The sequence below is a fragment of the Podarcis erhardii genome (assembly GCF_964252035.2).
Source record: "Podarcis erhardii genome assembly, chromosome: 15".
Lineage (NCBI taxonomy): Eukaryota > Metazoa > Chordata > Lepidosauria > Squamata > Lacertidae > Podarcis > Podarcis erhardii.
In genome coordinates, this window is record NC_138505.1 from 3,729,515 (window position 1) to 3,743,736 (window position 14,222).

General features: G+C 48.7%; 1 protein-coding gene across 5 annotated transcripts in view; it reads left to right on the forward strand.

Moving 5' to 3' along the window:
- The window catches only part of SETDB1 (SET domain bifurcated histone lysine methyltransferase 1), a 37,319-nt gene extending 25,560 nt beyond the window's left edge, over positions 1-11,759 (forward strand). For all 5 annotated transcript variants that reach the window (XM_081840847.1, XM_081840844.1, XM_081840846.1 and 2 more), the window contains exons 16-22: positions 1,755-2,347; positions 2,992-3,020; positions 4,412-4,532; positions 4,836-4,995; positions 7,629-7,831; positions 9,705-9,793; positions 11,366-11,759. In XM_081840847.1, coding sequence (XP_081696973.1) covers positions 1,755-2,347; positions 2,992-3,020; positions 4,412-4,532; positions 4,836-4,995; positions 7,629-7,831; positions 9,705-9,793; positions 11,366-11,483 — 1,313 coding nt within the window. In that variant the 3' untranslated portion in view covers positions 11,484-11,759. The remainder of the gene's footprint in view (positions 1-1,754; positions 2,348-2,991; positions 3,021-4,411; positions 4,533-4,835; positions 4,996-7,628; positions 7,832-9,704; positions 9,794-11,365) is intronic.
- Positions 11,760-14,222: the final 2,463 nt, after the last annotated feature.

Consider the following 14,222-nt stretch of genomic DNA (forward strand, 5'->3'; position numbering starts at 1 on the left):
GTCAACCCCCGTCCCGAAGTACAGAGATAGTGTTAAAGAATAGTACACTGGAATGCAGATGCTGTACATGAGAAGAAATCAAAACAGATGTCTCATTCCAGTGTCCCATGAGAAGCAAGCATGTGAAATAAATTGAGCATAGTCAATAAAATTAAACCACCTTGTATAGGAAGTTCCGCATCTTCTTCCAGTACAGAGATTCTGTTAGTTTATCCGTAAGAATGCTGCCTTGTGTCTGTGACAGTGCTTCAAAAAGGTCTGTATTAAGAGTTCTCCAGTGTCTGGCTATAACAAGTTCAGGAGCAGCTAACAGCTGAACAATAAGGTATTTATTAGACAGATCTGGAGCTCTTAGAAAGTAAACCAATTTTCGGATCAGGCGAGACAAGCGGTTTGGTGATCTGGTGTCGTAAGCGAGGCAAGAAAAAGCTTTCCCCATTCTGTGCGTACTTTTATAAACTTCCTATTTTCAGCTTTATAAACTTCGTATAAACTCGCAAGCTCACAGTTAGCTAGCCCCGCTGTACATCGGGGAGGGCTGTGGAGAGAGTCTCTTCCTTTAAATTCCTAGGAGTTTATCTGAGTGAAGACCTTATTTGGAAAATAAATACAATCCAGGTGGTTAAGAAAGCCCAACAGAGACTCCATCTCCTCAGAATATTGCGAAAGAAACGATGTCAATCAACATTTGATGATCTCCTTCTACCGGTCCATGATAGAAATTGTCCTTTCATACTGCATCATGGTGTGGGACACTGGTTTGACACCAACTGATAGGAAGTGTCTACAGAGGGTGGGGAATACAGCACAAGATATTATGGGTTGTCCCATGAATCCGCTGGATGAAATAGCGGAAGAACGTGGCCTCAGGAGAGTGAGGAAAATTCTCAGGGATGATTCACACCCTGGCCGACACTTTCTTGATCTCCTGCCCTCGGGCAGAAGATATAGAAACATGATTAGTCGCACCAACAGGGTAAAGAACAGCTTCTATCCATGGGCTGTTAGGCTGCTGAAAGAAAAAATAACAACAGGGCAACTGACTTTTGGATTTAGTGGGTGTGCGTCAGTAAACGAGGGGAATTAAGACTAAGAGAGCTGAGTGGGGGGTGCTCCTGTAATCTCACTGTATACAAGTTGTTTTGTTGTTTAGTCGTTTAGTCGTGTCTGACTCTTTGTGGTTTGTGCACGCCAGGCCCTCCTGTCTTCCACTGCCTCCCGCAGTTTGGTCAAACTCATGCTGGTAGCTTCGAGAACACTGTCCCACCATCTCGTCCTCTGTCGTCCCCTTCTCCTTGTGCCCTCCGTCTTTCCCAACATCAGGGTCTTTTCCAGGGAGTCTTCTCTTATGGCCAAAGTCTTGGAGCCTCAGCTTCAGGATCTGTCCTTCCAGTGAGCACGCAGGGCTGGTTTCCTTCAGAATGGAGAGGTTGGATCTTCTTGCAGTCCATGGGACTCTCAAGAGTCTCCTCCAGCACCAGAATTCAAAAGCCTCAATTCTTCGGCGATCAGCCTTCTTTACGGTCCAGCTCTCACTTCCATATATCGCTACTGGGAAAACCAGAGCTTTAACTATACAGAACTTATACAAGTTGTACAAGTGACAATAAAGTATTTCAGTTTCAATAGTATTTCAATTTCAATTAAGGGGAGTGTCATGAGTTTGTAAAGGTTTATGTTACCTAGCTGAGAGCTGAGGGTCTCTCTCTTTTTCTCCCCCCCCCCCCACTGTTTCTCTCCTTGCTGCCCCGCAGGTAAAATCCTGACGGACGACTTTGCCGACAAGGAGGGCCTGGAGATGGGCGACGAATACTTTGCCAACCTGGACCACATTGAGAGCGTGGAGAACTCGAAGGAGGGCTACGAAAGCGAGGCCAAGTGCTCTTCGGACAGCAGCGGCGTCAACCTGAAGGACGACGAGGACGAGAACTCGGGCTCGGAGGAGCAGGAGGAGTCCAACGATGAGAGCTCGGATGACAACTTCTGCAAGGACGAGGACTTCAGCACCAGCTCGGTCTGGCGCAGCTACGCCACCCGGCGCCAGACGCGGGGCCAGCGGGAGAACGGCGTCTCCGAGACGGCTTCCAAGGACTCGGGCCTGGCCCGGCAGGCCAGCCACGAGGAGGCCACCCATTGCAAGCCCCCGCTCTCGGAGGAGACCTCAAAAAACAAGGTGGCCTCCTGGCTCAGCTCCAACGCCGACGGCTTCCAGGACAACGACAGCCGCTCCTCGTTTCGCACACATGAGGCGGGCGAGGCGAAGGCCGCAAAGGCCGAGCCACCGGATGGTGAGAAGGCGGCGCCGGGAGGCCGGGACGATTTCGGGATGGAGGTGAAGAAGAAAGAGGTACGGTTCCTCTCGAGGAAATGGCCCCTGCGGCGTTCGTGGATAGATTTTTGGTGGCCCTCTCTGTCGTGTTTGGAAACACATGGCCTACACCCTTGATTTCTGCATCGCAGGGGGTTTTCCTCAGGGGTTAGCAAACTTTTTCAGCAGGGGGCTGGTTCACAGTCCCTCAGACCTTGGTGGGGGCAGCGGACTATATTTTGCAATGCAGGCCAACTCTTATTAAATATTTCTGCCTAAATGTTTGCTAGGGACGCGGGTGGCACTGTGGGTTACCACAGGGCCTAGGACTTGCCGATCAGAAGGTCGGCGGTTCGAATCCCCACGACGGGGTGAGCTCCCGTTGCTCGGTCCCTGCTCCTGCCAACCTAGCAGTTTGAAAGCACGTCAAAGTGCAAGTAGATAAATAGATACCGCTCCGGCGGGAAGGTAAACGGCGTTTCCGTTTGATGCTCTGGTTTGCCAGAAGCAGCTTAGTCATGCCGGCCACATGACCCAGAAGTGGTACGCCAGCTCCCTCAGCCAATAAATTGAGATGAGCGCCGCAACCCCAGAGTCGGCCACGACTGGACCTAACGATCAGGGGTCCCTTTACCTTTAAATGTTTGCTAAAGTTTGCTCTTTCTCGCCCTTCTTTTCCACAGGAACCCGAAGACCACAGCAAACCTCTGCTGTAAGTTCTCTCCCCCCCCCCCCCTTCTGCTCTTCTCTTCCTTTTGGTAATTTGGGCCAGCTGTGGCTGCTCCTGGATTTCTGTCTCCTTTGGGAAAAGAGTCGGGAGTGTTTCTGAACCTTTTACCAGCTGAAGAACTCCCCGCAAGCAGAAAGCTAGCATGTCAAGGGCAGGGGCAAAAGGATACAGCTCAGAGGTTCCCCAAACCCCTGTTCACCACAGGCCAATGGAATATCACGGAGGGACTTTTCTGCCTGTTGTAGCAAGTGCTAGATGTTATGTTTAATTGTATTTCTACTTCTGCTTTTATTTCCTGTACTGCGTTACCATTTTCATTCTGCAGAATTTTAATTGCGATACAATAAAATACAGTCTTAAGAATGAAGGCAAGCAGTGCAAACACAGTTAAAAATCAGTATGAGTGCTTAACGCAGCATGCCACGGACCACCTGAGCTAACCTTTTGGGGCCACCACTGGGTGGTCCACGGACTACACTTTGGGAACCTCTTTTCCCTGACATGCTAGCCTTCTAGGCACGGGGAGGGTTGTTTTTCATTCTCATCTGACAAACATTCAGACATGATCCAGTCACTTCAGCCAGTTTCACCTGTGAGGTAGGTTAAGCTGAGAAGGTCAAACTCTGGAAGCATCATGGCTGAGGGGGGAATCGAACCCTGGTCTCTCCCTGGTCCTAGTCCAGAACTCTTAACCACTACACCACACTGGGCCTATTCTTTATCATTTATTGCGTCAACTCCACCCTCCTCCTGACCCAGATCCCAGGGTGGCTAGAAGTCCTCTGAACTGTACAAACACGACACAGCTATCATAAAACAAACTATTAAACTTACAGAATGTTAATCCCCATTTTAAAACGGCAACAGCCAAGAGTTTTTTCCTCTCCACAGCCGCATGCTGTTTAAATGACCGAATGCCCAAGCATTAGGGAAATGTTTTAAGGGGACGCCATAATTTCTTACACTTGAGAAAATGAAATAATTAATGGAGTCATTTGTTTTTGTTCTAAATTATATAAAAATGAAGCAATGAATGCTGGGGGGGGGGACTAGTATAATGCATTATAGTACACTGAATATTGTGTTAAACAGAAGATTCTGTATCTTATACATAACCTATGTTGTGCGTTCAAGAAATGCCACGTGAATCCTGAAATGTGGCGTACCTCTTCGGAGGGAGGACTGATTTCTATTTACACTGAGTATTACTTTTGCATTACAGTAAATAAAATAAAATTGGGGGACGGGGCGGAAATCAGTGCTGGAACCACGGCCATATATCAGCTGTCTATTTACGTCGTGGTTGCGGTTTGTTGGCATGTTGCGGCGAATCCTTGTGTGAGCAGCTAACTCCTTCCTCTGTCCTCCCCCAGGGTGCCCAGTGCAGGCAGGTTGTACGGTTACAATCCAAACCCGCCGGTCCCCGAAGGAGTCCGGAGGCCGATCAGCAAGACGGCTTTGCTTCAGAGCCAGAGGCACACAGAGTCCCATCAGGTACCCGTAGATGTAATTATCTTAAGAACTTTTAGGACTGTGGGCATGCTGTTATCCTTCCACAAAGCTTTGTGTTAGAATTGTAGAATCAGAATTGTCAAGTGGGAAGGGATCCCAAGGCTCATGTAGTCCAACCTCCTGCAAGTGGGGGGCATATGAAGAACAAAAGAGGTTTGTGTTCCATCTTGTCGATACCCACTTTAAACTGAGCTGCCCGGAACGGAATTCCTTGCTGGCCAAGGAGAGGGGCGGCTGTAGACGTTAACTTCTCTCTCTCTCTCTCTCTCTCTCTCCCGCCACCAGGATGTTCTGATGCTCTCCAGCAGCACGGACAGCGAGGGCGACAACGGGCGCGGCACTGCGAGGCAGGCGCAGGGCAACGACAGCGACGATATCCAGACCATCTCCTCCGGGTCGGAAGAGGAGCCGGGGCCAGACGGCAAGAAGAGCTCTTCGGGGCTGGGTGAGCGCAGCTGCGTTTCGGGAGAGGGGACGCGATTGTGTGTACAGTCATACCTTGGGTTACAGACGCTTGAGGTTGAGTTTTTTCAGGTTGCAGACTGCCAAAACCTGGAAGTATGGGTTACTTCCGGGTTTCGGCGGCCGCACATGTGCAGAAGCGTTGAATCGCAACCCGCGCATGCACAGACGTCCCGCTGTGGGTTGCGAACGTGCACCCCGCACGTATCACGTTCACAACCCGCAGCGTCCACTTTATATTAAACAATTTTGGAGTGACATTCAAGAGGAACTTTAAAAAATGCTTAAAATATCATATAAAAAGAACCCCAGAGGCGTACCTCTTGGGAATTATATCGAGTGACATTCCTGCTGCCAGGAAAAAAGTTTCCTTATACGCAACCGCTGTGCTCAGAATGATTGCAGCAAAAAATTGGAAGGGAGAAAGAACTCCCTCAATAAGAGATTAAAAACTAAGATTTTGTGAATATATAGAATCAGCAAGACTTACAGCTGTGGTAAGAGGCCAGTCAGACCAAAAACTGATAGAGGAGTGCACTTGCGTGAAGGAGTACGTCAAAAAACATTGTTCAGGTATTAATATATCAATATGCAATGGATGAAACTTATAGAGTAAAAGGATGCTGCATATAGGTGGAGGGAAGTCAAAATTTATGTCTGTATGTTTAGTTTGTATGTTTTCTTTTTTTGTAGTCTTTTAAGTTGAGAGGTGTATGTATCTATGTATAATAAGTTTGTTTAGCGTTCTGGTTTGGGTTTGTAAGTATTGCATTTATCAATAAAAGTTATAACAAAAAGGAACAGAAAAGGGAGCCTTCCAGGATGAGGCCAGTGCAGAGCCCACCGGGTCCAGCATCCCGTTCTCACGGTGGCCCAATGGGAAGCCCCAAGCAGGACCCGGGCGCAAGAACAATTTCTGCCCCCCCCCCGGCTTCTGGCAACTGAGATTCAGAAGCGTTGCTGCTTCCAGCCGTTGAGGCAGCCAACTCACTGTACTTGTCGCTCTATAAGACGCACCCGACCATAAGACGCACCTAGTTTCTAGAGGAGGAAAACGGGAAAAGCCAGCAAGAGCCACAGACTCGCTCGCTCATTCGGCGCGACTCTTTAAAGAGAGAGCGGCTCTTGCTGGCTTTCCTGGGAGGTGGGAAAAGGGACAGAGGGGCTGCCCTCTGTCCCTTCTCCCACCTCCCAAAAAAGCCAGAGCAAGCTGCGCAGCCATCGCTGAAGCCAGCAGAGCAAGAGCGATAGCTACGCAGCCTGCATTCGCTCCATAAGACGCACACACGTTTCCCCTTACTTTTTGGGAGGAAAAAAGGGTGTCTTATGGAGCGAAAAATACGGCTTTTTTTTTTTATTTAGTTGTCGCTTCGTTAGCAGTGTTTTATACGTCATAATGGTTTTGCTGATGATTTGTTAATTACCGTATTGGCCCGAATATAAGCCGCACCTTTAAAATTGGAGAGGAAAAAATAATAATACCGGAATATAAGCCGCTCCATTCCTCGCTGCTCCTGGCTGTATACTTGGGGGGGGGGTGCATTGCCGACGGCCTTTTCCCTTCCTTGCTCTCTCCCTTCTTGGCCTTGGGGGAGAGGATGGCGACTATGCACAGGGCGGCCACAGCTTTGCGCACTCCTGGCGCTGTTTGCCCCACGCTCCTGGCCACATACCGTAAGGTCGCGAATATAAGCCACACTTTAACTTTTCATGGTCGGAATTTGGGGGGGGGGAGTGAGGCTTATGTTCAGGCTAATAATAATAATGATGATGATGATGATAATAATAATAATTATTATTATTATTTATACCCCGCCCTCCCCAGCCAAGACTGGGCTCAGGGCGGCTAACACCAAATATAAAAACAACTGATTGAAATACAGCTTAAAAAACAAGATTAAAATACAACATTAAAACATTAAAACGCAGCCTCATTTCAGTGGAAACTCAAATCAAAAACATTTTTGGGGATGAAAATGTCCAGTCTTCAGTATGGTATTCTGCATGATTCATGCTGTATTTGTGATGTTCTATCGTGTTATTGTTGTTTTTTGGTTTCGTGTGCATGGGTCATTAGGGGAGGGGGGTGGGGCCACGGTTGGGGGGCACACCATGCTCCTTCTGGGGTAGCTTGTCCACTTTTGGCCCCCACCCTGTGCTCACTTGTGGCTCCCGTATGCTGCCAGCATGGGACAGCAGCCACACCCCAGGAAACGGCTCCCACTGGGCTGCCAAACCGGGCGAGGGGAGCCGATAGGTCTCAAGCCCTCCGTGAGGGGCAGGTGGGGCTCGTCCACCTGAGAAGGGAGCCCATCTAGGAGAAGAAAAACTCTGATCCTAAATCTCCGCATTAACCGCTCCACCACCATTGGTTTCCTCCGCCACATCTGAGAAGGGAGCGAATAATGCTAAGGAGGTGCCAGCACAAATAAGGCCCTGCCGTTTATCTGCTATAGGAGGGAGAAACGTTTCTAAAGGACGGGGGCATTGTGGGTGAAGGAAAAGCCAGCCTGCTCAGGCTAGGAATTGCCCAGGCTGTTCCAATATGCCTGAGCATCTGAAATCGGCTTCTTCGATCTCCCTTTAACGGTGTCGACTCCCTTGGGTGTTTCCCAGGACCAGTGAAAAGGCAGGTGGCCGTCAAGTCCACCCGCGGCTTCGCCCTGAAGTCAACCCACGGCATTGCCATCAAGTCGACCAACCTGGCGTCCGGGGAGAACATGCCCGTCCGGAGGAACACGCGGCAGTTCTATGATGGAGAGGAGTCCTGTTACATCATCGACGCCAAACTCGAAGGCAACTTGGGCCGCTACCTCAATGTGAGATTCTTCATGCTGTACCAAATTAAATTTCCCCCTTCTCGCACAACTCTGGTGTTTTTCCTCCGTCCAAGCCGACCTCTCGCTTCCCCTGTAGAGTTTGTACTGTTGGTGGATATTTCGTGATGGGCATTTCTCGCTCAGCAGTTCATTTCCATTGATCTTCTGTGATGTCACTGCAGCTCAGCCAATGGCTAAGGGAGGCACGCCAGCAACAACTTTTAGGTTGTCTTTTTTTTCAATAAAACACTGCTTCATATGAGCGTTTCTGTTCTCAAACAGCGGATTGTTAAAGATAGCTGTGCTAAAATAAACTCCCTCGATTTGTTCCCAGCGCCCAACACTAAATAACAACAGATTTCCTGCATGTGTTGTAAGAGACCTTGAAAACCTAAAGCTGGAGATGTGGGAGATAAATATTGTAGACAGCAGATTTGCAATTGGTGGTTGAATTTTTGGCTTGGTCGCTTTGGAACTTCCTCTCATTGGCTGAGCGGCTGTGATGTCACGGAATGTCCTCAAGAAGACGGGGGGGGGCAGAAATATCAGAGATTAGAGAAAGACTGGATGAATGTTTAAAGGATATTTGTGGGCAGAAGAAGAGCTGATGAGGTTTAGGAATAATTTTTTGGGGGGGTGGGGGAGGTCAGATCAAAGAAGCCCCCCCCTTCTGTTTTCTCACCTTTTTCCAATGTTAATGGTTAGCACCTTGTCAGAAATAATTTGCCTACACCTCAGGTTCCCAAATGCCTCATTCTGACTCCTCCCCTCTGTGCTTACCTTTATTATTAAAAACAGATGTTGAGCTTTTTTGGGGGGGTGGGCCTTGTTGTTGCTTGCTTAATTTTATCTGTGTTTTACTTGGGGTTTTTTTTGGGGGGGGGTTTCTGTGTATTGTCAGTTTTTTTCCTTCAAAGAGATGGACATCTTTGTGGTACCTGCAACAATCCCTTGGAATTTCCAAATCCATCCCTGTAGCCAGAAGAGGCTCCCACAGCCGTACTCTTCTTGGTGCCTACTAAAAACATTTTGTCTAGACAGGATGCGGGTGGCGCTGTGGGTTAAACCACTGAGCCTCTTGGGCTTGCCAATCAGAAGGTCGGTGGTTCAAATCCCCTTGACGGGGTGAGCTCCCATTGCTCGGTCCCTGCTCCTGCCCACCCAGCAGTTCGAAAGCACGCCAAAGTGCAAGTAGATAAATAGGTACCACTCCGGCGGGAAGGTAAACAGCGTTTCCTTGCGCTGCTCTGGTTCGCCAGAAGCGGCTTGAGTCCTGCTGGCCACATGACCCGGAAAAACTGTCTGCGGACAAACGCCAGCTCCCTCGGCCAATAAAGCGAGATGAGCGCCGCAACCCCAGAGTCTGTCACGACTGGACCTAATGGTCAGGGGTCCCTTTACCTTTACTTTTTTACCCATAAGTTTAGAAAATTGACGTGGTTTTTTTTTTTTTTTTTGCCTGTTATTTTAACTTTTCAAAAGTTAAATTGAAAAGTTAAATCTTAAATTGTTGTTAATTTTTCTTATTTATTTATATGCTTATATTTTTTAACGTTTTTATATATATTTTATAAAGTAGCTTCTAGCTGTTTTTATGTTATGTTGGTGGTGGCATAGAAACATCTTCATCCAGTTTTGTGTTTTAACATTTGTTAAAAGAAGAGGATACTCCTTTAAAAAAAAAAAAAACGGGGCATATTGTGGTCTGCTTAGGAAATTCAGCATGTTACGTCCATTTCTGAGTTAACTTCTGTTGATGATACTTTCACACTTTTAAATACCATTTTGGCTAGATACAAGCAGCTTTAAAATACCTTGACGTCAGTTGGCACAGAGGTTTTGCCTTTCTGATTTTGCTCCTTTCTGTTTCCAGCATAGCTGCAGTCCTAACCTCTTCGTCCAGAACGTCTTTGTGGACACCCACGACCTCCGTTTCCCATGGGTGGCCTTCTTCGCCAGCAAGTAAGCACTGTCCAAAAAAAGACCAGCTTCTCTCTCTTTGGTCGAGCCTCCCTTGGGCCGCATCCGCACCAGGGATTTAAAGCCCCCTTCCACCACTTTGAACACTCAATGGCTCCCACCCTCCGAATCCTGGGAACTGTAGTTCATCCAGGGTGCTGAGTGCGATTAGGTTGTTTTATTTTAAAATTTTTAAAGATCTTTATTGAAACTTAACATATATACATAATAACCCAAATTTCCAATGAGTCCCTCACATAAAATATAATATCTAAATTACAACAGCTGCATAATTATACACTTCATTATAAAACCCACCTCCCACCCTTTACTTCCCTCCACAGCAATTCGACTTCTTTCTATTTCTACCTTTCCTCCCTTGCATTCTATAATAAATTATTTTTGTTAAATTCTGATTTTTCCTTCTTTATATGTTTTGTTATTGCTTACATTTTTTGTTCTAAGCCTATAAACTATTTAAGAACAATATTTTGACATGTAATCTTTGAAATACTTCCACTCCATTCTTAACTTTTGATTTGATGGGTATCTCATAATTGAAGTTAATTTTGCCAATTCTATATACTCAATTAATTTACAAATCCACTCTTCCTTTGTTGGTATGTCCTGAGATTTCCACTTAGTAGCATCCCTACCCTGGCAGCTGTTGTTGCATATAAAAAGATTGTTTTTTTTCATATGTGGTATTAGGAGATCCCGCCCCCAGAACTACGATTCCCAGAGTTCCCTGGAAAAGAGGGGTCGGCTGTTAAACTGCTCTGGGAGAGGACTGGGGGGGTGTCTCTTGGCACCCACGACAAACTACAGTTCCCAGGATTCCACTTGCCAGTGGTTGGTAGCGAGGAGAGTTTCTGCCTCTGGCTGCAAGGGCAGAGCGTAGCCATGATGGCTGGCAGCCATCGACACCCCTCTTTTAAAGTTGGCCATCCCTTGTCTCCTGTGGCAAGGAGTTCCACAGTTCAACTAAAGAGGTGCTTTCTTTTATCTGCCTTTACTCTTCCAATCTTCAGCTTCTAGTGTCATGATGTGCCCACTCTGCCCAGGCCAGGTGTACTTTGATATTCTAGCAAGTCACCTCTTTTCCCCCCTCTATACCAGGGGTAGGCAAACTAAGGTCCGGGGGCCAGATCCGGCCCAGTCGCCTTCTCAATTCGGCCCAAGGATGGTCTGGGAATCAGCATGTTTTTACATGAGTTGAATGTGCTCTTTTAATTAAAATGCATCGCTGGGTTATTTGTGGGGCCTGCCTGGTGTTTTACATGAGTAGAATGTGCCCTTTTATTTGAAATGCATCTCTGGGTTATTTGAGGGGGCATAGGAATTAGTTCATCCCCCCCCCCCCAAATATAGTCTGCCCCCCCCCAAGGTCTGAGCCACTCTGAGCAGCCAAGTGCAGCAGCTGCACTCTAGATAACGACATGGTCTCACGAGTCCCATTATGCCCATTTTACAGGTGGGAGAGCAGAAGCTGAGTCACAATGCTGTTCACCCAGAGAGTCTCTCCCATTCTAAGCTGCCATTTCAAAACCGCAAAACCCTTTTCCCTTCTTGCAGGAGAATCAGAGCCGGCACCGAACTTACCTGGGACTATAACTACGAAGTTGGCAGCGTGGAGGGCAAGGAACTTCTGTGCTGTTGCGGTGCAATTGAATGCCGTGGACGTTTGTTGTAAGATTTCTTTCTCCCACTGCCCCCCCTTTTTTTAGGCAGGGGGGCGTATTTCATGAATTTTTTTAAAGCGTTCTTTTTTTTTAAAGCCCTTTTCGGTCAGCGGAGCCCCCCTTACCCACTTCTCACCCGTCTTGTTCTCTGTTTGCGGGCTCATCCATTTTCGGCGCCGCGTTCTCGAGGGCATGGTTCTGTGTATGGTGTTTTGCAGAGGACCGCCCCCCCCTCCTTTCGTCGTTGTAAAGCAATAAAACCATGTTTACTCTCGATTTCAAAAGACGATCTGATCCTGAACCTTTAAAAAAAAAAAAGAAAAAAAGAAAATATAACACGGGGCAGGGCCGTGGAGGTTTTTATGGGGAACGATCTTGTGTGCTGATCCAGGGGTTATTCAGGATCAGGGCCCAGATACGACTCCCGTGGGGCTTTCCATCTGACCCAAGAGTCAAGGAAGGGGAAGAGCTCTGTGTGTGTGTTTATCAAAAGAAAAGCTGGCTTTTCCCAGAGCGCGGTTTAAACGACAGAAAGGTGGTGTTTCATGCATCTGCAACCCATTATCTCTTTGGCGCATGTGTGAGTGTGGTTCAAGGCTAGTGGTCCGTGCCCCCTCAGGGGCAGCTGCGAGCCGGATTCCTGCATTGCAGGGGGTTGGACTAGTCGATCCTCGGGATCCTTTCCCACTCTGTGATCACCTGGAGATGCCAGGGATCGATGCAGCGATGGCTTCCTGAACATGGATGGGTTTCAACCGTTAAGACAAATTCATGGACGATACGGTAAAAATGCCTCGGAATACTCCCAGTTCAGGAGAAGAAAAGGCGAAGGACTAAACCATGGGTTGGCAAACCAAGTTCCACGGGCCGGATCAGGCCCAGTTGCCTTCTGGATCCGGCCCACGGATGGTCTATGAATCGCCGCATGGATTGGCAGCGCACGTGTTCTTTCCCTCTCTCCCCCCCCTCCCTTGGCGGCGGCACCTCCTCCCTCCCTCCTCCTGGCTTCTCCCTGCCCTGCCTAGAGAAGGAAGGAGGCTGGGCTTTGTTGGTGCCAGCAGTAGCAGCGCTCGAGCAACCACCATTTTAAGCAGCCCCTCTCCGGAGCCCTTTGCACGCCGCTCATCGTCCCGCCGCCACCGCCAGCCCCTGCCGCTCGCAAGACACAGGTAAGCAGCCACCGGGGCTTGTCCATAGCTGTCAACATTTTCCTTTTTTTAAGGGAAATTCCCTTATTCCGAATAGGATTCCTCACAAGAAAAGGGAAAAGTCTGAGACCTATGGGCTTGTCCGGTGCTGTGGAGGAAGGGTCGTGGGGGTGTGCAGCTTATAGTCCGGCCCCCCACAAGGTCTGAGGGACAGGGGACCGGCCCCCTGCTGAAAAAGTTTGGACTAAACCCTACACAAATGTGGAGTCTCTTAAGGTTGCCTTGTGTGCCTCATTCCTGCAACTCCAGCAACCAAGCTGGTGTCAAATGTCTTGCTCTGCCTTCTTATGGACAACATCAGCGAGGCCCATTGGGGGGGGGAGGTCTTGTCGTTCTGGGTGGTCCAGGACTCCCATACGCACTGCCCAGGTTTGCATCCCAGGGAGGTCGCTCTGCTACTGCTAGTGTGGCAGTTTGACTTCACCCCAGAGGCATACTCCATTGTCTGTTTGAGGCAGACAAATGCAAACAGCAGCAATACCAGTTCCAGGGAATCGCATGTGGGGTCGTTTTGCTGCTGTGTTTGGGTCTAGATCGTGAGCTTCCCATCAGGGCATCTGGAGAACAGGGTGTTGGACTGGATCGGTCCCTTTGGGCCTGCTCCAGCTGCAGGGCTCGTCTGGTATTCTTACGGAGCCTCCTGGTCCAGAGGAAGTCCATCTTGATTTCTAAGTTCTTAAGGGTGTTTAATGGGACGCAGGTGGCGCTGTGGGTTAAACCACAGAGCCTAGGACTTGCTGATCAGAAGGTCGGCAATTCGAATCCCTGCGACGGGGTGAGCTCCCGTTGCTTGGTCCCTGCTCCTGCCAACCTAGCAGTTTGAAAGCACGTCAAAGTGCAAGTAGATAAATAGGTACTGCTCCAGCGGGAAGGTGAACGGCGTTTCCACGCGCTGCTCTGGTTCGCCAGAAGCGGCTTAGTCCTGCTGGCCACATGACCCGGAAGCTGTACGCTGGCTCCCTCGGCCAGTAAAGCGAGATGAGCGCCGCAGCCCCAGAGTTGGCCACGACTGGACCTAATGGTGAGGGGTCCCTTTACTTTACCTTTAATGGTGTTTAGTCCTTGGGAGAACAGCCCTGCTTTAGCCTGACTTACTGTGGCTTATTGAAGCTGAGACTGGGGTAGGCGGGCGAACATTGGATGTATCCAACTGAATGGTTCCAAACTGCAAGAAAGAAGATTCCACCTAAACGTTAGGAGGAACTTCCTGACAGTAAGAGCTGTTCGACAGTGGAATTTGCTGCCAAGGAGTGTGGTGGAGTCTCCTTCTTTGGAGGTCTTTAAGCAGAGGCTTGACAACCATATGTCAGGAGTGCTCTGATGGTGTTTCCTGCTTGGCAGGGGGTTGGACTCGATGGCCCTTGTGGTCTCTTCCAACTCTATGATTGTATGATTCTATGAGTAAATTCTCTCGCTTCTCCCGTCTCACCCCAACTGTTTCCCAAAGCAGTCCCAAAACAAATGGCCACATGCCCCCTTGCAGGGTTGGCGTTAGGAATTGCCCCACTAATTTATGCTGGAAGCGTTTGCAAACACCGTTGT